The 25,115-nt window shown below is 37.9% G+C and overlaps 4 protein-coding genes across 6 annotated transcripts; 1 reads left to right on the forward strand and 3 right to left on the reverse strand.

The window, feature by feature from the left end:
* Window positions 1–3,769: 3,769 nt before the first annotated feature.
* ypel2a (yippee-like 2a) lies at window positions 3,770–14,999 on the reverse strand. 2 transcript variants are annotated; one of them, XM_043250764.1, is made up of 5 exons: window positions 14,802–14,999; window positions 9,711–9,927; window positions 7,091–7,134; window positions 6,901–7,009; window positions 3,770–5,617 (listed from the first exon to the last, which is right to left on the reverse strand). In XM_043250764.1, exons 2-5 carry the CDS (start codon window positions 9,816–9,818, stop codon window positions 5,528–5,530), a joined length of 351 nt encoding a protein of 116 aa, XP_043106699.1. In that variant the 5' UTR covers window positions 9,819–9,927; window positions 14,802–14,999; the 3' UTR covers window positions 3,770–5,527. The 2 variants fall into 2 exon arrangements, with proteins under 2 accessions (XP_043106699.1, XP_043106698.1); XM_043250763.1 differs by having other exon boundaries at window positions 9,711–9,950; window positions 14,802–14,998.
* A 341-nt stretch (window positions 15,000–15,340) lies between these two features.
* On the reverse strand, window positions 15,341–19,273 carry smg8 (SMG8 nonsense mediated mRNA decay factor). The gene is made up of 4 exons (XM_043250762.1): window positions 17,724–19,273; window positions 17,059–17,204; window positions 16,101–16,970; window positions 15,341–16,010 (listed from the first exon to the last, which is right to left on the reverse strand). The coding sequence occupies exons 1-4, from the start codon at window positions 19,246–19,248 to the stop codon at window positions 15,798–15,800; spliced, it is 2,754 nt and encodes a 917-aa protein (XP_043106697.1). The 5' UTR covers window positions 19,249–19,273; the 3' UTR covers window positions 15,341–15,797.
* Window positions 19,274–19,722: 449 nt separating this feature from the next.
* Window positions 19,723–22,725, reverse strand: prr11 (proline rich 11). Of its 2 annotated transcripts, none has more exons than XM_043250034.1 (10): window positions 22,629–22,725; window positions 22,470–22,558; window positions 21,864–22,005; window positions 21,669–21,791; window positions 21,394–21,579; window positions 21,198–21,284; window positions 21,021–21,127; window positions 20,861–20,932; window positions 20,569–20,665; window positions 19,723–20,475 (listed from the first exon to the last, which is right to left on the reverse strand). In XM_043250034.1, exons 1-10 carry the CDS (start codon window positions 22,641–22,643, stop codon window positions 20,434–20,436), a joined length of 960 nt encoding a protein of 319 aa, XP_043105969.1. In that variant the 5' UTR covers window positions 22,644–22,725; the 3' UTR covers window positions 19,723–20,433. The 2 variants fall into 2 exon arrangements, with proteins under 2 accessions (XP_043105969.1, XP_043105970.1); XM_043250035.1 differs by having other exon boundaries at window positions 21,864–22,000; window positions 22,629–22,678.
* An 85-nt stretch (window positions 22,726–22,810) lies between these two features.
* On the forward strand, window positions 22,811–25,066 carry styxl1 (serine/threonine/tyrosine interacting-like 1). The gene is made up of 8 exons (XM_043250776.1): window positions 22,811–23,161; window positions 23,368–23,429; window positions 23,535–23,634; window positions 23,726–23,859; window positions 23,943–24,088; window positions 24,209–24,306; window positions 24,422–24,534; window positions 24,610–25,066. Exons 1-8 carry the CDS (start codon window positions 23,059–23,061, stop codon window positions 24,739–24,741), a joined length of 888 nt encoding a protein of 295 aa, XP_043106711.1. The 5' UTR covers window positions 22,811–23,058; the 3' UTR covers window positions 24,742–25,066.
* The last annotated feature ends 49 nt before the right edge of the window (window positions 25,067–25,115 follow it).

Below are 25,115 nucleotides of genomic sequence, written 5' to 3' on the forward strand. Positions count from 1 at the left end.
TTTAAAAATCCGAATTAGATTCTCTCAGACGGCTTGGAAAAGTGATGCACCTGGCAGCGTCTTCATTTACAGAGGCTTTTCTGAAAGCATGGCACCTTGGGTAACGTCTGCACTGCAGGTGGCCTGTTGTTGATATCAGCTTAGCATTTGGATAAGCAGCACAGCGGTAACCCTGCTGCTCCAACATTTTAAAAGGGCAGGTGTGTTAGCCAAAGCCTAAAATGCTCATTTCCATTCAGCATGCTTCAGCTGTTTGTTTCGGACAGTGCGTGTGTGGCTGTTTGCCAGGAGGAGGGTCTGAATCTATTGCTCTGAGCGCACTCATCATGCATGTATCCACACACACACACACACACACACACACACACACACACACACACACAGATTGGCCAGGGCTCATTCAGGCACCCCCTTGCTTCTTTTCATTGGCCTTATGAGCTGAGTGCAGATGGTGCAGACCTTCTGCTGGTCTAATGGTTTTAACCTGGCCGAGCTCAGATTAATGGCCCAGCTTGAACCAGGAAGTGCAGAGGCCAATTACGTGCTGAAAAACATTCCCCTTCTGTAAATCTGCATCAGACGCACGAGCCTCCTCCCTTTAATCTCATTGTGAGGTGCTATTTAATCAAATACGCTCATCCTCTTGATCCTCCATTGTTCAAATGTGAGTTTGATGGTCAAAGAGCTTTTTGCTATATTGAGGGAAATCTAGTCGTTGATAAAGAGAAAGAGAGAGAGAGAGCAAAGGGAACAGTCTTTAGTTTTTCTTGTAACTAACTTCCTGCATCAAACTGGTTTTGGCTTTGTTACTAACATCAACCTTCTTCCCGGTTCCCCTCCCAAACCATCTGCTGATGTGTGGGCAGCATAATTACCCCAAACAAGCCCCTTCCCCCTGGACCACAGTCTTTGGGTTTCCCGATTAGATGTACCCCACCTCGTTTGACCCTGTGTTACCATCCTCTCCTCAGACAAGGAAGCACAAATGTTCTATATGGGTTAGACTTAGAGAGCAATACAGCATTTTCAATGCTAAGTTATAGTTTTAATAAGCAGAAGAACTATTATTTTACTTTCTATAGTGGACTAGCTTGGCCTTATTTATAACATGATACGTTGAATATATTTTGATAACTAAAAATATATATATGTTAATTTATTTGTATTTTGTGAATCTGCAAACACTTTTGGTTGCATTTATGTTTTTGTCAAACTAGTTTCAAGTTCAAGTTCACACAAGTGTCATAACAGATAAATCCACAGGTGAAGTTCATCACATTGTCACATCATGATAAGAAAGTGCCCAATTTTTCAACAACGCATAGTATATATATTATAATACAAATATGTGTAATTATACACGTAAGTACAAATATTTATGCTAAATTATATCATACATTACACTAAGTGCTCAAATACAGCTTTATTATTTTATAATTAATATATGATACAAAATAACATGATGTATTTAAATATAACACACACACACACACACACACATTTATTATTAGATTATCTGTTATTAAAGAGATTTATGATCAATTATAGAACTTAATTTTAATGTATATATGTATCTGTCTGTCTGTCCGTGTTTGTGTGTGTGTGTGTGTGTTTGTATTTCAAGTACACAGTGTTTTAAGGACGTTATATTAACCTTTTAAGGTCACAGTGTTTCCAAATGTTTCCAAATAACTTTCATCTTTTGACAACCAATTTTGGATCCTATATACTATTCTTATGCTGACAAATAAATATTATAACTGTTTGAAAGAGTGTCTTGGTCATACTACACACAGTTTTGGATAAAATAATGAGCTAAACGCATCTTCCATTTCACATAAAATTCCACAGTTTATTATTTATTGTGAAACAGTTCTTTTTGTAGTTTCCACAAACAATCAATGAGATTCACGGGCAATTTCACTGTTCTCTCTTCATCTACAGCAGAGAGGCTTGATAATATTGCGGCAGGAAACACTGAGCTGTTTGTACACAGTTCAGAAATAATCCAAGTCCAACAAATCACACACATGCACACGTGCTGGTTGTGCAAAGGCTCGTTGCCACAGTCTGAGATGAGAGCAGTGGGTAAATAAACCTATATAATCTGAAACCAGTGCAGAGATTACAGCATCTCTAATCCAAAGACTCTTACTGGGAACATTTTCTCATGTGCATCAGAGTTAAAAGACTGCTGAGGAGTGAGGATAGATTTTGCCATTTAAATGCAGGAGTGTATGATTTGTATGTATAAATCTTTTCTTAGTACGACATATAATGTCATTTAATCTCAGGGTATTGCTCTATATTGGCCTTGGTGGTTTTCTTTGGGTTAGAATGTGTATTTTCTCTACAGAGGACCCGTGTCTCTGTCTCTCCACATCTCTCTCTCTCTCTCTCTCTCTCTCTCACACATAGACACTCTCTCGCTCTCTCTGTCCGGGATGGATATCGCATTTATTTTTAGACAGTGGGTTTGGCCAGCAAGAAGCTTAGTATACATCATGTGGCTGAGGCAGGGAGCTTTGAGGAGAGGTCGAGAGAGACAGAATCACAGACCTCCACCCTATTCCACAATTAGCCACTGCTTTAAATTTAGGCTACCCCACACCTAATTTCCTACCCGATCTCAAAAATGTGCCTGTGAATAGTACACCGAAATAAAAAAATAAAAAAACATGCAAAAATGAACTTTGGAGTATTTATACACTTTCAGAAACAAAAAGTACATGTTTGTTATCAATCTTATCAATACTTATCCATCTATTATTACTTGTTCTAAATAAAATTAATTAAAACATAATTTGTAATTAGAGTGTGTGTGTGCATCAGAAGCTAGGTTAAATCGGGTATATCCCTGCAATAAAGAGATAAATATATTATGAATTAGCTAACATCAGTTGACAGATTCAATTGTATATTCGTTTTTTTGTCATGCAATGTTCTGGTAAAATTGCTTAATTTCTGAATAAAAAACATTTGTATAAATCCGCTTAAATCTTTGTTAAAATGTGCTTTTTATGTCTTTTTAAAGTCTCTATCAATAATGCGAAGCTGTTAAGTGCTGTAATAGATGTTACAGGGTGTTAATTCCCATCGGGAGCCTGAATAAAACAATGGATTCTTAGTATTAGTTCTGCCTGGGGGGGAAACACAATGTTTGTCACTCACATGGCTGTTCCTAGTATCATGGTTATGAGAGTCTGCCCACCATCTGCTGCTGTAAACAATGTTTCCTTGCTCTGCCACCCGCTCTTACACACACTCACTGCATGCAGAGACAGCGTACAAGGTTCAGCATAGACAGGCCTTTAGGAACATTTGAACTCTGCTCTTAAAATTCATATCCTAAATATTTGCAGAAAGGCACAATCTGCTTAAGGCATAAATGTAAAAAAAAAAATGTGAATGAAAGATAAATGCACAATACCGTTCAAAAGGGTGTTATTTTAAAAAAAAAAAACCCACTAAATTAATCAAAAGCGACTTTTCACAATGATACAAAAGACTGATATTTTAAACATATTCTCTTCACAAAAATGGAAACATGGATTATAATATGAAATTAATTGGCATATTAGAATGATTTACGAAGGATCACGCAAAACTAAAGACTGCAGGTGGCTGCTGTTTCATAAAATATATAAAAAAGATATTTTTTTATAATAATATTTTACAATGTTACTGTTTTTGATCAAACAAATGCTAACTTGGTGAGCAAAAGATACTTCCTTATAAAACATAAAAAAAAACTAATGGCAAAAGGACATTCATAAAATGAGAGCTTTATTGATATCAGATTAAAATATACTGATTCCAAATTTATCTCACACAAACGTTTCTTGAAAAAAAAAAAAATTGAATTAAAAAAAAATGTTGGAATAGATGGAGCGGTCCCACAGAACGATAAATACACAAATGTAAGATTGACTGCTAAAACAATACGTGATGACTGATCATAAATACATACTTAAAATAAGACATTATACGTTAACACCCAAAACACCTAAATCAAAGTAAAATCGACTTGTTCTGCACAAGACAATTCAACTCAACCAAATGACACACAACGATGCATCTAAAGGTCTGTTAACACCAAGAACAATAACTATAATGATAACCAGCCAAAGCTAATTTCTGTTCATTATAAGCAAGCACTGCATTAAAGGGTTAGTTCACCCAAAAATGAAGATACTGTCATTAATTACTCGCCCTCACGTTGTTTCAAACCTGTAAGACCTTTGTTGATCTTCAGAGTACAAATTAAGATGTTTTTGATGAAATCTGAGAGCTTTCTGACCCTCCATAGGGTCTTACAGGTTCTCATGCTTGTTAAAGTCAAGTGCTTTCTGATTGGCTGTCAATGTATTTATCGTTCATCAGCTGAAACGAAAATCATTATTGTTCATCTGCGTCGTTATCGCTGCAGTCGTGAAAACTTTATATTTATCGTTACTGTTTTAAAACTTTATATTTATCGTTACTGTCATTGGTGTGAACAGGCCTTAAATCAGGAATTCGAACTCAGTTTGGTCATCGCAGGTGATGAAAGAGTCTTTGGTTGCGCCAAGGCTTTTTATTTACGAGCCCCATCTGGATTACCTCATTCAGCGTCCACATTTACTAGCTGTCGATCGCTTTCTTCCTCAATACGCGTGGTGAGAAAGCCTGGTTTACCACTTGATTTGTGATTTAACGGCGGGAACTAATGAGACCGAAGGGGACATCACGGGCTGTGAGAACGCCTCAGTTCCCTTTCAAAGCTGACAGCTGCTTTTCTCAGCTGCGTCTGGGGCGAAGCTCTAGCTAATGTACGCGACCTGTGCCCTATAAACGGCATACGAATGCCTCATTTACTCCATAATCACATTCAAACGGAGACAGATCACAATCTGGAGAGGAAGCGTACGTACAAACCTCTATCAAACGTCGCTACTTCCGCTATACGAGGTCAAAGTAAGACCACTGTGGTTGCTACGGTTTACCATAAACGTAACGAACAGATCAATAAATACACGTATAAATAAACAACATGCAAGTGACCGGAGGAAACAAAGACACGAAAGAAAAGGGGAAACAGTTGGACGACGCTTGCGTTTTTCGCCCTCAGATGAGATAAAAGGTGCCGTGCTAAATGGGTTCGTCTTTCACCCTTCTTCACCATGGATCCAGCCATTAGTTAAACCTGAGTGTGGGACAAAACTGTGACCTTGGCCAACCCCCCCAACCCCCGGGGAAAGCGAACGTCGATTTGTGCCTGGATTTGCTCGCACACACTCCCTTGAATTGAATAGGAAAATACTCACACAATAGAAACACTTGGTGTCTAGATGGCACACATTCGTTCGTATATACACAAGAGGAATTGGGTAGCGCTGCTGCTATGAACCTTGCACCCTCAAGGTTTAGAGGTGCGTGTCAGGTAGATAGATTTCCAGGGAGAAGGTTACAGCCAGATAATGAAACTATTTATTCATATGCTGCACGTCTCTTTCCAGCGTTACGGGCCGTGGGGAGTCCAGGGTTTTCAGTCCCACCCGTTGTCCTTGATCATGTGGGCCAGCTCGATGATGAATTTGCCCTCCTTGTACTTCTGACTGCTTTCGAAGGCATGCTCCTAGCGGGAAGGAGAGGAGAGAGGGAGAGAGAAAAAGAGAAATGAATGTGCGGTCACCTCAAAGTCAAGATCTGCTGATCCAAAAATAATGGGACAGCTGTTGGGAAGCTTTTGTAGGTATGTCAATCAAACATAAGACCTTTAAATAGCAGTATTAGAGGAGATGTTTCACTATATATGGGTTTGTAAAACAAGTGCCAACTTCTAAAACTGTTTTGATAGGCTTATTCTTTATATATAAGTGTGAATGATGTCAATTAGATCATTTATACATACAGTAACAGTGATGAACTGTATGAACACACCTTTTATATAATGAATTAACATTCAGTTTGATATTTTTGTGGGGGGTCAAGATACAAAACCTGAAAACCTTTCAGATGAATACAATTTCATAATTTTGTTGTTATGTGACTAAAATATAAAACATGAAATGATATGTTAGAGTGGGGTTGCCATTTATGAAAATGTAAGCATTAATTATATTATATTATACATTACTGTTCAGGGTCAGTAAGGGTTTTAATGCTCAGCAAAGCTGCATTTATTTGATTACAAATACTGAAAAATAATATAAAAATAAACTCTTTTCTATTGTAATATATTTTAAAACATATTTTTTTGTATACAATTTCTTATAACAAACAATTGGAAAACAACTGTGCTGCTTAATATTTTTTTTGAAACACAGATACTTTTTCTCAGGATACGTCTATGAACAGAAGTTAAAAAAAACTGCATTTATTTGAAACAGAAATCTTCTGTAGCATTATACATTTCATTTTTGATCAATTTAACGCATCTCTGCTTCTTTAAAAAAACAAACAAACTTTCAACCAATTATGTAAATGTTGCATTTTACCTGATGTTCATACCACCTTATTTTAAACAGAGAAATTGATTTCTTGAAGGCTTTTTTTTTTTTCAAAAGATGTTTTTCAAAAGTGACAAGAGTGCTTTCCACCGATTAGCTATTCAAAGCCAAGATTGAAATGACTCTTGGAAAACTCTTTGGTCTTGGAAAGCACAAGGCACTCAAAGATTGTCAGCAGCAGATTAGTGACATGGGAAGCAGGTCATGAGTGCGTGGAAAAGCCACTTAAAGTATCTCTCTTGTTGAGTTGTGTCTCTAGCATAATCTTGTCCCTCACCTGAGATATGGATGAGTTATAGAGAAAGCTGTCAAAATGTAAGTGTACACATGGGGTGTGAATGATCACGAGTGTGTTTGAGGTAAGTGGTCTCTGAGTGAGTGTGTGTATCTAGTCCGATTCAGAACGTACGTATTTCCAGCCCAGAGTAGTTTTACAGTTTTCACAGTAGATATCGGCCACCGCGTGAAGGCCTGTCAGCAGCACTCTCTCCTCCGCCGGCCCGCAACCTACATTCACCCTGATTGATGAAAAGAGGATGTCAAAATTTGTCATGACCACATTTTTGTGTTGGATGGTTAAGACGAACAACAGGACTTACACAGAGTTGAAGAGGTAGGCCCTGCCTTGACTCCCTTGAAAAGACTGCAAAAAAAAAAAAAAAGACAGGAAAGATTACATTTCGAAATCGCCCAAACAGCCCACATCTTAATAAACACGCTGAAATGGTTGACATGTGTTTTACATATTCACGTCAGAGCAATTCATCATCATTTACTTATATTGTGACTGCACAATCAGGTAATCTTTTGGAAAAATCAATTTCCCTTTGCTGCTCCATTCATCCTTGGCAGATAGGATTTCCCAGACATGATGTGAAACGGGCAGGGTCATAATTATGGGTGTTTAAAAGCGGTTTGGACATATGGGCATGGATCAAAAGATCATTGGGGCGGTTTCATTTTTGGCTGTTTTATACTGGATAGTAATAAATGCGTTCTTTATCTTTAAAACGAAATAGTCTACAGTACAAGAGCTGACTGAAACCATGACAACAATGGGTAAACACTTGAAACCTGATATAATAAACACATTATAAACTTGTGTGAATTAATTTTCTGTGAATCAGATAAAAGTGCCTGTTTCAGTCAATCTGTTCAAAATGGATTCAATCAGATTCAGATTTAACCATTAAAATTCAGAGATTTAATAGATTCAATGATTCAAAATGAAAATATACACTAAATATAATTATTTCTGCTCAAATAAAACATTGAATCTATTCATTTCAATCTATGATTTTACATAAATAATTTTGTATTTAACAGCTGCCAATAGTAACACATTAATTAATATATAGTGGATTTAATACATTTTTATCTTAAAAAAACAAATAATATATTAAAATACTTTAAAGTGTATAGGAAAAATAACTGTGCTGTAAGTAGTATGAATAGTATATTATATTATTACATGTTTGGAGTTGGTAACATTTTATGTTTTTATATTTAGTTTTTAAAAGTAATATTGTCAAATAGTATAAAAAAATCGAGAATTGTATATTTTAAAACATAAAATGTTAAAGCCGCATTTTCAGAAAATGAACAATGATCCATTCAGCAATTTAGATTCAATTTATGAACGTAATTCTTTACTGCCTCAATTATTTTAAACACATATTTTACTACGTTTGACTTTTACTAATCCTTTAATCTGTCTTTGACTGTTACATTGAAACAGAATTTGAAAAATAATTTTTAGTATTTAAGAGCTGCTAACGTAATACATTCATTAATAACAATTCAAAATGTATTGAAATGTACTAAATACGTGCCACTTTGTAGAGATTTCAAACACTAGCTGTCTAAATGCTGGCCGACTTTTTTTTTTCCCTTTAACAAGTTTTACTACCTGATGGTTAAATCAAAAACACAAGCCTCCTATTGTGCAAAACTCTATTAACCTACTTTTAAACTACTACGATTATTATGTTCCACTCTGACCTTTATGTGGTTCGGAGGGATTTGAACTAATTGAAATCTAATTATCATTTCAACCTCAACTCCTCCCCAGAATCGCCTGCGGTGCTCTCGCTCCCCTTCCGACACAAGGAAGCCTCGGCAGGCCGGATACCGCTGGCTTTATTTTGCAAACACAGTATGTGAACTGCTAATGAATGGAGCAAAAACAATCTGGTCTAATCTCCGCAATCTGTAAACACACGCCGGCGCATCGAAAAAACCCTGTCTGAGACAGTCGTGGTTTCATGCGTAGCATTATGGGTATACTACAGAGACGTGATTACTTTTACTTCTGTGGCACACAAAAGCCCAAACGATGACCTGCTTCCCTTGATCCTTGATTGTGTGACGTGTGCGTCAGGAAGCTGAGTGCCTTACTGACCCACATTCTGCCCGCACACACAATTCAAGCGCACATAACTCGCGAGCATAGATCACATTATGAATTAAAGGTGCTATTAATAATCTTTGACACATATTTCTCCATGCACGCACACCTCATAAAAAGGCCCCATATGGTGTTTTAAAAGTGTGCCATTGGAGGAGTCTCTGAGCATGTAGTACAATTAAAGCGAGATTATATGATTTCACTAATGAAGTCATAAACTCATAAAAAGTCATAAAAAATTTTTATGTACGGGTCCATTTTTAATGAACAGAATGAAAAGTTTCTCCGCAGAGCAATTTACAATTGCACGGCAAAAAAAATAATACACTACCGTTTAAAAGTCTAAGGTAAGATTTTTAATTATATGTGAAAAATGTTGTTTATTCTCACCGAGGGGTTATTATGGTAACATTGGTATTATGGAATATTATTATATAATTATATTATATGCACTTTTTAATGCTCATATTACCCAAAAACACATATATATTTTATTCCATGATGACATGGATGCTAATTTAAGTTAAATATTACCTTCCATTCATGTGCAACTCATCCCCCAAAATCCCCCATAGTGTACATGTAGTGTTTCATAACTCCTCAACAGGAAGTGCATTAGGATGGATTGTACAGAACAAACCGATTGTTCAGATGACAATACATCTCACAAAAGACCAAAAAACTAGGGGCTTTATACAGCGCATGCCTCTGTCTACCCCTTAAAGCCTTGTTTTCATTCAATTCAACACGAAGGTTAACTCAAAATGTCTATGATTAAAATAAAAGGGGCTAAAAGAGACAGTGCTGATTACCTTTGAGATGAGCTCATCGTGGTTGGCCAGGTGTGCTCGGCAGTGAATGCAGCTGTATGTGCGATGGCAGTTGGGCAGGTAGGCCTGGAAGGTTTTGGAGCGCGTCATGGCAACCGTGGCGGGAGAGACGGCACGGGGGCGGAGCAGGAAGGGCCGGTCAGCCCAGGACGACTCGCAGGAGAAACAGTGGAGCACGCAGGTGAGGGCCGTGGTGAAGCTTCAGGAGAGATGAGAGCACACCTGTGAGCAACACACGCATTTTTAGGAGGAGAACTAAACAACGTAAAAATACACTCTCTGTGAAAGTTTGGGTTAAGTTTTTTTTCTAAAGAATTAAAAAAAGAAACTCTTTTTTTTAGCAAGGAAGCATTAAATTGATCGTAAGTGACAGTTATCACATAAACAAAAAGATTTCTATTTCAAATAAATGTTGTTCTTTTGAATTTCCTGTCCAGCAAAGATCACAAATCAATAAATAAATAATAAGTAGCAAAAACTGTCTTCAACAACTGATAATAATTGTGCATTCTGTAGTATCCAGAGTAATGAATAAAGGCAAATAAATTTTCAATAAAGGAAAAAATTAATAATATCCGAAATAAGTAAGTAAATAAATATCTGAGTCTGTGTGTATATATAGTGCTGTGAAATGCTTAATCTCTTATTACTCACATTCAAAAGAAGTTTTTACATTATGCATGTACATGTACTGTGTATATTTATTATGTATCTATAACTATACCGTTACCGTAATCATATTAACACCTAATCATATACAGTATATGTAGATATCATAACACACCATGCTGAATTTACACATTAATTAAAAATAGAGTTTTAAAACAGCCAGTTTAACTTTAAGTATCAAAAAGAGAAAATAGCCATAAAATAAAAATATAAAGTGCAGTGGCTCCTTTAAGACAAGTCTATATAAATAAACGTACAAAGACATAAAGAATGAATAGATATTAAACATGAAATAATGCTACAGTTTATTCTATTTTTGTTGTCATAAATGATGTTGAAAACTGAGTGTACGTCAGCAAGACACACAGACAGTGAACGCAGGAGACGTCATTCACAAGAACGTGGTGCAAATGCAGGCAAACAGGCATGAATCAGAGCGTCTGTGAGCTGCTGTCTGTCAGCTAACTGTGATTGTGTGGTCCTGCGTTCATCCTGCCCTCGGGTTAGAAGGGGGTTGCACTGTATGAGAGGCGGCTTTTTAATGCAGAGAGCTGGAGACTTGCCAATGATGTGGGCTCAAACACACAGACGCAGCCAGACAACCAAACGCACGTGATCTCAACGCTCGTCTTTGTTCGATGGAGACATCCCTAATAAATGCGTTAAATTTAAACAGAACAAATCCATACGTCATCGCACAAAATGTCGCAAAAGTAGTTCATGTGCTACATTTCAAGGCATATGACCCAAATGTAAGTCATGTTTAGACGAACTGTCGCTACACTTTGGCTGTGAAATGTTATAGTTTTTTATAGAACTACTTTTATAGTGCTTCGTTGTCCGTGCAACCTCTTGTCCCTATTTGCTTGAGTGCAGCGTGAACATTATTCTAAACATCTCCTTTTCAGTCATACACCTTTGGAATGAAAGTCAATGATGATGCATTTTTGTGGATGAGCTACCCCTTCAAGTCCCACAAATTTGTTGTGATTTTCTGAATTCAATTAATAAGTTGGCAATCTGACTTGCTGCGTGCCCTCTTTTACGTCATTGTGGCATGCTGGCAGCTTTTTGCCTGTTGAGGCAGCAGCTTTGGACGAGATTTAAGGCAGAACTAATTACTAAAAGAATCCGCAGGCATCTTATTTAATTACCCAGAAGCGCAGACAGCTATTCGCGAGATCGAAAAAGGGCCTTGTGAGTGACATCATCAGATATTTGAATTCCAACCACATCTCTGCAAACCGACATAATTATCACATAAACAAAAGCATTTGTTGGCTGTTCTGACTCAGCAAAGTCAGCAATAAACCCCGCTGAGGTCATAAAGCACATTTTTAGAAAGGAACAAATGTTAAAATGTTTCTTTTTCCATTGTAGAATACAAACGGTAACGCTTAACAATAATGTTTAATTTGTTAACACCGCGCCGGCTTACACAAGCTAACAGTAAATAATACCCCTACAGCTTTTATTAATCTTGGTAAGGAGATGTTAACTAACGCACGGACACAAAAACCTTATTGTAAAGTGTTTCCATACAAATAAAGCTAGTGTGACTGTGGGAAACACTCAAAGAATTAATTCTTTTTTAGATCACATGAACTTAGTGACTCAGCAAATTGAATTAGGCAATTTATGAAAGGCTGCAAAAGTAGGTTTCCTGGGAAGCTGTTTGTGATTCTGTGATTGTATTTGCTTTGGCACAGACGTGATCAAACAGGACTTACAAAAATACAGCCGGAGAGCATTCTAGTCACCAGCGTGAGGCTTGAAATTGGACTCTCCTTGGCATAATTAAGCCCCATTGTGTTCACTCTGCCATAGGAACGCTGTATAAATTGGCCAAACGTTACAGCATCATCATTTCCTGATGCGACTTTTAACACAATTATACAGCATCAGCAAAGGACAGATACGTCGCTGGTATAAGGCTAATTGGAGGTAAAATGATTACAGGAGAAATTTATGAAAGATGCGGAGGCTGAAATTCATTCAGATCGTGACAGAAGAGATGAAGATAAACGGCTGTCGCCAATATAATTACTGAGGCCATAATCACAGAAAAGGTGCCCACTCCGTCTCTGTCTGCTTTGTGTGTTTACCATTTCAAATTAGTCAGGAGCAGACCAAACACACGTATAATGAAGAGATCTCATTCATCAATTGTCCAAACATGGCTGATCTTTCTTCTCCTGCCCGCACAGTCGACGACTCCACAAACAAATGCAATTATTATCAGGGGAAATGCATTTCCCCTTAAAGGAATAGTTTACCCTCAGGTCGTCCGAGATGTAAATAAGCTTGTTTCTTCTTCAGAACAAATTTAGAAAAATGTCCTCTAACCATATCACTGCTTTAGAAGTAATTGTTTAAAGTTAAATGATGGATCTGTTTCTTATTAACACGTAGCTTTTCACTGCACGCGAGGTCTGAGTCGTGTAGATGTGAACTACTGTGATGTTTTTAATCAGCTCTCATTCAAACGCCACCAATGCTAAATGCTAAATTTCACCAAACGATCATCTATTCCGATGAAGAGACAAACTCATCTAAATAATGTATTGTCTGAGGGCGAGCACATTCTCATAAACGTTTCATTTTTGGGGGAACTATTCCTTTAAATTCTATTATGGTCAGGCCACGAGTAGTGCCATAAAAAAACATGTTTTTGTTCTTTTTTTATGCATGAATACATATCAAGAAAACTAGCTAAAGTTTCCCTGATAAACTTGGAAACATTGTGATATTGTAAATCATCTCCATCATCAAGTATTACACTAACGCAAATCAGATAAATCCTGTATTTAATAAAAAAAATACCTGTTATGTAACAATAACACATGGTGTAGCAGGTACATCTGCGCGAAATCTGCTTTTAATAAATGGCTTTATTTGTTTTGCTTGTTAAACTAGAACGTAATAAAAGTTCTCATGCATTTTAAACAGTAAGAGGGCATCTAAACAGACAAGGACCCCCGGACAGGTGGCGAATCCCCCCTCGTTTCCCCCCCAAGTCCATCACATAATACACAGCAGGCAGCTCCCATAATAGCACCTTTTTTTTTTTTGCTGTCTTTTGAAATCTGTCAGCCGAAATTAAAAAGCCCCTGCTGCGTACACACATATGCTGTGATATTTAGCTCCAACTAAACTGTCGATTACACATCTGATGGATTAACACCTTATTTTACAGAGTCCCTGTTAATGTAATTACAATGCACGAATAAAAAAAAAGGAAGCTCTTTAAAAGGATTCATTATGATTGGTAAATGCACACTAAAAATAACGTTTCGATATTTAAAATTACAACCCTAAAGTAAAATCAAATAAAAAGACCACTTCAAGACAAATAGAAAACTTTTCTGAACTCTAAATTAATATAACGGCAGGCTTTAAAAGGTTCTCTTTGTTCAAGCATAACCTCACAGTCCATATTCTGACGGCACAAACTGACAGAAATACCCGCGAATGTGCAAAGCTACTTAAGGGCAAGAATGGAGCGGGTCAGATGGAGAGACAGAGCGATGGATCCAGGTCAGACGAGTGTGTGTGGGTGTCAGTGAACCAGCTTCTATGTAGGCCATAGTAGATGCCACCAGACTGAGAGTGCAGATGGCAGCACCAGCTCAGCACCTCTGGCAATCACGTCTTTGAAAACACCCACAGCTAAACCAATTCACGAAAGCCAGCTTTAAAATGACAACATGCCTGAGTGTCACTCACATACGTTGTGATGAAAAAAAAAAAAAAAACAGTACACAATATCAACACTGCAGAATATTCAATAGCCACACTTTCATTTTAATTGTCCCGGACTTCTAAGATCACTTGCTTAGGCATAGCAGGTTTAATAAAAATAGGAGACATATCGATAAGATATCAATAACATGCACGTTAACGTTAAATAGTTTGTTATGCAATGAGTGGCCATGTTCTTTTTCACGCAAAACAGCATACATATGAAAATTAAAACGGATTAATTTAGCTCAAAAATATTATTGCATTTCAAATAATCATAGTTAAACTCATATAAAAACATCCTGACGATATACAATTTGTGTTTGTGTCCAGTGACTCACGCACAAAGTTTTTTTTTTCATTCTCCTAATGTACCAACACTTGCTGATGGTAGCATACGATCCTATAACAGTCTAGATTTAAAACACACTATCGAAAACAGATGACAACTATAGTACTGACGTTTTAACTATGCACTGATTAATTCTGTATACATTACGTTATAAACCAAGATGAGCGTTTATCATCGTCAGTGAGATGTAATTTAAAACTAGCTATAAGTTGACCGGTTGTTTTAAGTGAACTGTCAAGACAATAAAAAACAAACGCAACATTTTTTAAAGATGAACTTATTGTAAAGCATTATAATTGAACAGATGCTACCTTTGAATGGAAAGGTATCGCGCAGGTCAGACTCTCTCTCTCTCTCTCTTTTAAGACGGCAACTTCATGCAAAATAGCAGGCAATCATTCTTCACAACAAAGTTTCCAGGTATCTTCATCAGCCACGCATCTCGAGAGCAGCGCTCCGTAAATACAGCACCGTTGCGCATCGGGCCTCGCCATACAAGCTCGAAGTTTGATTGACAGCCAGGCCAGCAAATGGATGAGACGAAACGGCCTAGCAACAATACGCTGATTGGCCAGCCTAAAAAAGTGGACGGACCAATGAGCGAGCGCAGAGGATACGCAGGCGAAAAACCAAAACATTTGTTATCTTTGCGATGTGTCAGCTGGATAACTATTAAAAACTAAAAGCGAAAGTAATTCTTAAAAAACTATAAACACAGAAAATATTAAGTATATATAAAATATAATCACAGTTGCCAGGTTGTATTTAGTAGAATGTCAAAGATATACCAAAGTCATAATTACGTTAGACAGCTCACATAATAACTAAATAGCGCCTCTCTGTGTCGTTTTTTCACTGGCTGTTTTCTGTAAAACCATAACAAACCTTAAAAGACTGATATCTAAAACCACAACCGTAAAAGATTGATATTTTAACATGCTTTCTAAGGAATAAGTGTTATAAGATCTAATTTTATTATTCAATTAAAAGTAATTCATAACATCAACCAAGCTCACAGCAAACAAAAAACCAAGAGTGGACAGTACTTGCATACACATTTAAAAAAAATAATAAGTTTAAAATAATATTGTAGTTTTAGAATGAAATTGTGCACTTTTTTTCTCACTGCAGGTATTTATTTACTGTAAACACAACATTGCTTAATTTGATTGCTTGTATTTACACTCACAATTATTTCTAGAATTTGATTAATAAAAGAAGTGGCACAGAAAAAAAGAATGGAGACACAAAATGTCCTTGTCCTACAGCTTTTACATATATCTGAACAGTGCTTTTAAGTGTTTTTGTTACTGTGGAGTTGAACTAGTCGTGTTGGCACGGAGAATGCCTCTCAGCACCCTGAAGTTTGCCAGTGGCTGGTTCTCCTTCGGAGGGTAGCATGGTCCTCGATCTGTCACGTAGGCATAAGGGAAACGTAACACCCAAAGTCCATCAGGGGGCAGCACAACCTCAGGCTGCTCTGGATGGAAGATAGGGCAGGGAGGGGGACCTGGCTGGACCTTTGAGAGATGACAAGCACAGAACAGGAAAAGGTAAATGGTAATCATTTTAAATGCTTCAATTTGAGAATTAAATATCACATATTGTACCTGTGCGTTTAGGACAATCTCAAGAGGAGCATCAGGAACCACGACAAATAGACGAGCCAGCTGAGCGTAGTGTGGCTTTATCCCTCGTCCCTGAGCTGGAGAGGGAATGTATAAAGGCATATCAGAATTCAAGCATCTGGTTGCAGGTTCTTTTGGTCCACCTTGCCCAAGCACTTTGACTACTTTATCAGGGCCAGAACTAAGGAAGCGGCGCCCTCTGCTGTCCTCATACTCGAAACCGACGAAAGCACGGGCTACATCATCTCGCCTGCGCCCTCGTCCGATTCCTCCAGCGCTGCCTCGCTTTCCAGCAGATGCTTTATTTGGAGCTGGCCAGGAGGCTGGGCCTCCATCTAGAGGCTCAAGAGATCCTACATCTTCTTCCGACCGGCTCCGAATGACAACATCCCAGGGCAAGAGGAAAGCGGAGCCTGGGAGGAATCCAGGTTGCTCTAAACCAGTGAGGCTATTGTAGGCCTTAGCTGGGCCAAGTTTTACAAGAGACCAACTCGAGAACTTGGGCAAAAGTCCCTTCGGACATCCAGAATGAAGCATGCCAGGTAGATACTCCACTGTGGAGGGCTGTCTGTCCACCAAACTTGGCCTCTTCTCTTGTCCTTCTGCTCCATCACCATATGTTCCAAGGCTGTCAGTCGACTGGCCCAAGCTAAGAGCGAGACTCAGACTTGTGCTATCACCAGGTGTGTGAGTGCTAGTCTCTTTCTCCTTTAGACGATCGGCTTCTCCTGATGGAGGAACCTCTCCAGGTCTGGGCACCTCATCACTAGCAGGAGCGGGGTCGGGTGTGCTGGCTTGAAAGACTGGGAAATTGATCCTCTCCAACTTCCCACAGCATTTCTCCTCAAGCATCTGAGAATGGAAGAAAGAATGATGAAGAACAGATTTAAAGCTTGTGTAGTGAATATTTTTATGGTAGAAGAACTTGACTTCTACTGACTTGATAGAAGTCATGGTTGGCAGCCTGGATGTCAAATGGATCTTCTCTTGGAGACTGCTTCCTACCACAGTTACAAGTACTTGTAGAGCGGCCTCTACTATTATGGTATAGAATAGGTGGGTTGTGGTCCATTTCTGGCTTCTCTCCTGCAATGTGAAGAAAAGTGGTAACCGAGGTAGAAAAAGTGTATTCAAAATGCCAAGGATTTTTTTTTCTCCATCACCCTGTTTTTACATGCATTTTGATGCATCACATGACAAACAAATTTTGTGAAATTCTAAAAAAAGGTTTTTACGCTCACTTGAGGTGCATCTATAGTTTCTTCAGACATTCTTTACTGCCTCTGCAAAGTCAGTCCTTTAAGTTTTTTTTCTTATATAACTGACTTCCATTATACATTTTCTGTCAAATGTTTCGTTTTAGATTCTAAAACGATTTAAAAGTAATTTCATAAAAGTATAACAATATGAAACATTTAGGAATAAGGAAAAAAACATTAATTTATTATTAATTTATTGATAAAAAAAAATCACTAGAGGATACAAAGGGGTCATCAGTCTAATTGAAAAGTAAAAGAAAAAGATTTGTCTCTACTTCAAAGAACTAGATAGTGCTAGCAAAATCAATGTAATGGGTTGATTTCCAGGAAATACATAGCTCTTTACCTGGCTTTGGAAGAAGATGAAACTTATGTACACAGTGCTGATCTGTAAGGCTGCGCTCCTCACAGAGCTGATGCCCGTTACTCCAAAACTTATAGCAGTCCTCGTGGAGCTGTAAGGCGTATCTTTGAAAGGCGACTCCCCTGGCGTGCTGGCTGTACACTCGCAGTGCCTGAGCCAGCTGATTCTTGTGCACTGTGGTGGTGTAATTATGGGGAAGGTTTGACTGGTACGCACTGTGAGCCAGCGGCAAGGCTTTCTGACACCTGTTTTCCGAGAACTTTGCATCTGCGTCAAGGAACCCCTCCAGCACTTTGAGCTGACCCTGCACCTTGAGGGAGATCTCGGCTGTGTCATCCTCACCGCTCTCTATCATGACCTGGTAAAGTTTGTACGCAACATGCACCCATTTGGAATAAGCAGGCAACTCGAAGTGCGACGGCTGAGGATTGCGACCTACGCTGTCATCAAAACCTTTCTTGGTCAATACGAGCTCGACATGCTGCCAAAGAAACTCTTTTAAAGTGCAGTCCACCAACTGCCCTCCTGATGAAAGACTGCTTTCTACATTGAAAGAGGGTTGTCTATTGGAGTGCCTCATCTGTTGGTACCGCCTTTGCCTGGGCACAGGCGTGCCTCCTTCACTTTCTCTAAGGACACAGTTGGACCTCAGGTGCCCCAGAAGAGAGCCAATGGGGTCCTCATCTGGACCTGGCACTACATATACAAAAGCTTGATTGGCAGGGACCGTAAAGAGACAATTGCTACTCTGGTTAGTCAATACGCGACTTTTCCTGAATATCCTATATATCTGATCTTCCAGAGCATGCTGCAGACGCCTTCTTGGGGAGTGTTTTTTGGGTTTATCCCCTCCAGACCCATCAGTTCCATTCCCACCCGTGCCAGAGGTGGTCACTCTGAGCGCTCCGTTCATCTGGAACACAAATAGCAAACGGGGAGGGCAGGGTCGACAGTTTAACTTCCATTCTTTAGACACTGGAGAATCTTTGATCGCGGCGCGCAACAGTGGGAGCGCTTTCTGACGCAGCGCGTCCAAAGCGCGAAACATTCTATCGTAAGTGACATCGAACGAGCACGTGGGATGAACCAGCAGAAGAACATGGCAAAGCGAGAAGAGATAAAGCAGCTGCAAACAGTGATCTTTCTCCGCTGTTTTCCAAATCTCATGCGCTTCTGCGTGACCCAAACCCGCCGTCAACGACTCGCACGCGCGAATAAGCTGGCGGTTGTCAAAAACGGATGTTAGTACAAGATACAGCACGCGGTTTTCCTGATTATAATAAGCATGAATCGATGCTCCCCCGCTCGAGCTGTCAGTGTGGTCGCTCCCAAAGAGAGAGAAGACGTGTTTATCCGCTAAGGTGTTTATGAGAGAGTCTTTGATTGAACCCGGCTGCATTGCGCTTTTCCCAAATATGCCCAGTACGCAAACGCCCTCATCTTTGTCCACGGCGTCTTCTATTATTTCTGATTGTAACAGTGCTCCGATATTCATGGGCACCGCCATTTTTGCTGGAAACAAACAAAGAGGCGGGGTTTTGAGGAACGAGCGCAGAAGAAGAGTCCGGGTGGATACATGTATTTGCAAGTTAATGTCCGGTCAAAAAGCATCCAAAATAAAGATATATAATTCTAAAACATATACTAGTGTTTTATGGTTATCTAAACCTAAAATTAAAAAGTTAATAAAAATATAATAATTATATTTATTAATAAACAAGTCCTAAAAAATTACTTAATAGAACTATATAAATGCACAAACAAAAGCACATAAAATTACTACATCTAAAATTGACAGGAAAAAAGAAAATATACATTCAATGAATACTATAACATAAATACTACGTAATCTTAAAATGTCAATCAGAATTGTTGCCTTTGCAGCTATAAGTTTAAGTTAAAGTATTAAAATGTCTAAAAAGAAACTTTACCTTTATTTAAATCCAATAATTTGCACTCTAAATCAAAATACACATACACATTTTTGTAGGTACAATATTTATTAGACGTTTTTTTATTCATTGCAATATTTTTGGGATACAAATAAAAGTGGCTTTAGAAAAATATTGCAAAAGATCCTTTAAAATAAAAAACATTAAGACACTGTAACATGCAATTGGGTTTTACACCTCAAGCCCACCATTAAGCATACAGTAAAACATAAAAAACCCATCCTGAGTCTCACAATAACAGGGCTGGTTATTTCAAGCTGTGCTTGAGTTTTACCATGCACACATAAGATATCAATGGCGTACTGAATCAGATCAGAAACATTGTCTCACAGCTTTACAAGTTCGCACATTCCACAGTATATTCAGTAACAAAGACACTGAACTGCATGTTCAATTGTTTAGTTCTATTAGTTATACAATTAACCATATCTAAAAACATGCTCAATCTGATGTGCATTTCATTTTCATACAGTGTGCATTTCTTATTGTGATTGTGAGCATGTTTTGAAAAGGGGGTTCTGATATAAAAGCAGCAAGAAGCACATTTCACATGCAACAAGTATATAAAACAACAGCAGCAAGTAACATCAAATGCTGTCCTGTCACTAAAATAAAATTACTTTAGTAATACGACAGTATGAGAACCAAAGCTATTAGCACAGTCATAGTAAACATGTAAAAACAAACCAAAAAGAAAGACAAGACTGGCCATGCAATAAATATAAAAGAGTCCATTTCTTTTAGACAGCCTTGAGTGGTGATAGTCCCTTTGTTAAAGCGCTCTGTAAAGAACAAAAAATAAAAAGAATGAAAATTAATGATAATGATTTATTTTGTTAAATAGAAACTAGCAGTCTATAAAGCGGTTTACATACCAGGTATTGGTTTCCTAATCCTCTGGTCATGCTTGGGTCCAGGCTTGAATCCATCACATCATTCTCTTTGTTAAATAGCGGTGTGCCACCAGGACTCCTAAGAATAAGAATAAGCATTTAACTAGATGTGATGTCTGCAATCATAGGCATGTCTGGCTAGGGCTGGGCAATATATCCATGCGCATTTGAAACCAGTTTCACTGACAAGCTGTGCAAGAATATATTGTGCGCCATATTGCCCAGCCATAGTCTTGGCTCTGATTCCAACAATACAAGGTAAAAGTGATCTTGCCTCGATAAGTTGATTTTTCGAAGCTGTACCCGAAGATTCACTGGATGTTTAGTTGGTGTCCTACAGACAGTCCTACAGAGAAGAGCACACATATTGTATAACAAAAACAAATGCGTTGCTTCGAAGCTAAATAAATACATTTATTTATGCACAATTTTACCTGCTTGATCTAGACTTTAAGGGCAGGTCTGAATTAGAGCGCCGTAAACGGACTTTCTGCAAGTCTGCAAGTGTGACCAGTGGCGATCTCCTTCTCTCTGGAGAAACCTGTGAAGGAATCCGCCATCATAAATATTGACTCAATGGAAATGTACTGAAAATGCAATCTTTTACTCACCTGAGTTTTTGGGCCTACAGTCACTTTCCTTAATCGTACTGCTTGAAGATCTCGAAGAGTCACGGCAGCGAGGCCACTTTGCTTCTCCTGTTAAAGGACAGGAGCAAAAATCAGTCCAAAATCTAAAATGATGCGCACCATCCTTACTTATTTTCTCAACAAGTAAAGTGAAGTTACCTGAAAAATAAACTATTACCTTCAGAGAGCTAGTTTGTGCAGGTTTTGGGGGATGAGAGGCCACCTTCGGAACAGCAAGCGTCAACAGAATTTGAGGAGGAGGGAGAGGCGGAGGCGGGGGAGGAGGTGGTGGTGGTGGTGGAGAGTGCTGAACACCATTAGGCATTTCACACTGACCGCTTACAGTCTTGGCTTCTCGATACAGCTATCAGGTAATATTTTATACACATTAGAAGCACTGGAATTGAAAATAATTAAAGAAAATCCTTTTCAGTACAGCTGAAAAACTCCAACCTTCAAATTGGAATGCAATAGTGCTATTTCCCTTTGCAGCTCCTCTACTTTTTGGTGAAGGGACTCCACTCTTTCTGAATAGCCTCTCCAGAAAAAGACGGCATTCAGGAGTCCAGAACAGATCTAAAAAAAATAAGCAGGTCAGACTCTGAAAAGCTCTTTTGAACTCTAATAAATCAGAAAAGAGAAACATACTTGATTAATTGTCTTTCTGAATTTTTGCATAACACTTCCAAACGCAGAAAACAGAGCTCCAATACTTAGTGGTGAAGACAGCGGTTTAGTGGTTTGAACACTTGTCTCCTCCATAGTGTCCACCTTTAATTTGCTATCTGGACTGGGTGGAAGCGTTAAAAGAAAGTAAAGTAAGTATAAATAACAATTAATTCATAAGCCTAAGTCTTAAAGGGATAATTGATCCATATTTTCAGAAATGCTTTTTGATAATACAATGGATGCCAAAAAATGGGTTTGTTGACTAACATTATTCGTCAAATATTCAGTTTTACCAAAGAAAGTCATACAGATTTAAAACATCATGAGGGTGAGTAAATTATGAAAGAACGTAATTTTGAGTCAACTAACCCAAAAATAGAGATAAATGGTGTTTTTAATACAGATATTATTACAGCAAATGTATTATTATTTTGTCACGAGGAAAAACGTTATTTGTAACTATCTAGCATACTTGAAGTATATGCATGGCATGCACATGATACGTGGTACAACAATACTAAACTATACTGTAAGTCTATATGAAAGCAGGCGTTGTTTTTGTAGGCAAGTAATTTAGTTGCTCACATAGGGGCCGTTGGTACAGCAGGAGTCCGAAGTGGCTTCTTGCTCTTTATGGCCCAGCGTCGACTGCTGCCATTTCTCTTCCTCCGCCGCTGAAAGGAATTACGCATCATTTAACGATTCACGATTGAGCGATTTAAGTAGATAAAAGTAACAACTTACCCCGAATCCAAGCATTTCCGAAGCTGCAGGCAGCCGTAAGTCTGATTTGAAAATAGTTCCTTATTCTTTACCCTCCAATAGTATTGCAGCTGAGGCGCGATGGGGCGGGCTTTAACTTTTTATTGGTTGAGGAAAACGGAAAGGGTTTGCATCTGGAGAAAAACGCTGTCAACCAATCACTGGGGCGGTTTGTCTGTTGCCATAGCATCCGCGTAAACGCAGAACATGCTGTTTGGTCGCAGGCAAAAACAGCGAATCAGCGAATTAATCTAGTTTGGGTTAAGAAACATTTCGAGCAGCAATGTTTTAAGTTAAATTAAGTGTCAAGCTGCGATAATTTATAATTTATTTGGCAGATATAACGCTAGGCCTTTATATTTTTGTTTGGGAACAAAGACAAGTAGCATTTTCTGTGCTCAAACTGTTACTAATGGCTGGAAAAGTCCTCTGTCAGGCAACAAAACTGTACAACATCCTAAATCAATGCACCCATCTACCAAGGCTAGCAGACAGCAACTATCTTTGTTTGATTGGTAAGAATAAAGTTATTCCTTATATGCTGAAATTCTTTAGTCCAGCAACAGCAAATGAAAGTGAAAGTAAAATAATGATTATAGTCTTATTTCTTCAGATGCTTTTTTATGTTATTATTTATTAACAATTTGCAGTAATATTTGCATTTTAGTACAGACAAATGTAAAATCTTAAGTGGTTTAGAACAAATAGACATTTTTTTCAGATGCGCGTGCAGCAGAATCATATAACTTCAGCCACATCATTACTGCTAGAAATGCAAAATGGGTATGTTTCAGTTTTATGTTTTTTCTATTAATGTTTATTATTTTTATATCATATCTACATTGGAGAATATCAAATCATCACTAGTAATTTTTTGCTTGCTTTCAGGATTCTGATGGGAAGTTTATTATGCCCTTGGATGTTGAGGTTGAAAGTATGAGATACATAATTGTTTATGACAGTAGTACACATTCACTGTCAGATTCAGGTAAGTCACCACCTTTTCTAACGTGGTATAAACTCTGCTAAAACTGTTAGTGCACCTCAGAAAACATCCTAACTGCATGTTGTTCTTTTAGGTCCAGCTATAGACTGTGCAGACAGCATAGAAAAGTCAAGCCAATTTCCGGTTCAGATTCTTAGTGGGGGCTATGAAAAGTTTTCCGCACTCTACCCTTTCCTAAGAACGCAAAAGATTCTTTACAATATTAGGGTATTTTATAGATAAAAAATGAACTGTTTACTTTTTTGCTGTTTGTAAACCTATTTCTTAATCATAAATTCTTATGTTTGTAGGAACTAGAGAGCTTGCATCCCTGTCCTGTGGAAATCTTGCCAGGCAAGCTTTATATGGGTGATTACAGGCAAGCCACAAACCTTCAAATCCTTAATGATCTGAAGCTCAAAGCACTTGTCAATGTCTCTGATGAATGCAGTCTTGTGTGAGTCAACCCCCCATTTCATATTGTTTATATATTTAATCATAACATTTTAAAAAAAGTGCATTCTTAGTATGGCCTGAAAACTCTTTATTAATCTATGAACTGAACTTTGCAAACTAGGTTTAAAAAGGCAAACTGCACTGTCTTACACATCCGAATTGCAGATTCCGCCGAGGCAGATTTGATCACTTCATTTGAGAGCATGTGCATTTTTATTGGTATGTACTTGGAGATTAATACTATGTTGTCTAGTGGATGAACAATAACTCAAATATCTAAAAAAATGCATTGGATGTTCAGTTCTGATGACTCTGTGTGTTTTAAACATTTCAGGTTCACATCTCAATAACTCTGCTTCTGTTTTGATATTCTCTACTCTTGGAGTAAGCCGATGCTGTGCTGTAACAATGGCATATCTTATATATCACCTCAAATACACACTAAAGGTATTTTTTTTTGCATTTGTGTTACTGATAGATGCTTTTTAAATACTTCTCACCTGTAATTTCTAAATTTTTTAGGAGGCATGGAATCATATTCAGCAGTGCAAAGCCAACATGAGACCAAATCGAGGCTTTGTCCAGCAACTTTCTGAATGGGAACTTCAGACTCTTGGAAACAGAGTTACAGATATATCAGAATCCATCTACTGACAATAACAACATTTAACAGAAGCATCACGTGCACATTCATATTCAGTGGCTTTCTACGGTCACTGATTATACACAGAATCATACATTTTTAATATACAATTACAAAACCAAACAAAAGAACAATAAACTCTTTGCTGTAAACTCACCATAGACAATATTAGATTGTACTAAACTGTTTTAAGATATTAAAACAATTGTGTAAATATATGCCGCTAAAAAATGCCTTTTCATCCACTTTACTGTATGTTGCTTTAACACACGTTGTAAATTTAATAAACATTTATTAAATTTGCTTCCGAATCATTACTCCTATGAAATAATAAAGAGGTTCTGTGTATAGTTTCAACAATGACCCTGTACTCTAGTTATTCACA

The sequence above is a fragment of the Puntigrus tetrazona genome, chromosome 10 (genome assembly GCF_018831695.1).
Source record: "Puntigrus tetrazona isolate hp1 chromosome 10, ASM1883169v1, whole genome shotgun sequence".
NCBI classification, from domain to species: Eukaryota; Metazoa; Chordata; class Actinopteri; order Cypriniformes; family Cyprinidae; genus Puntigrus; species Puntigrus tetrazona.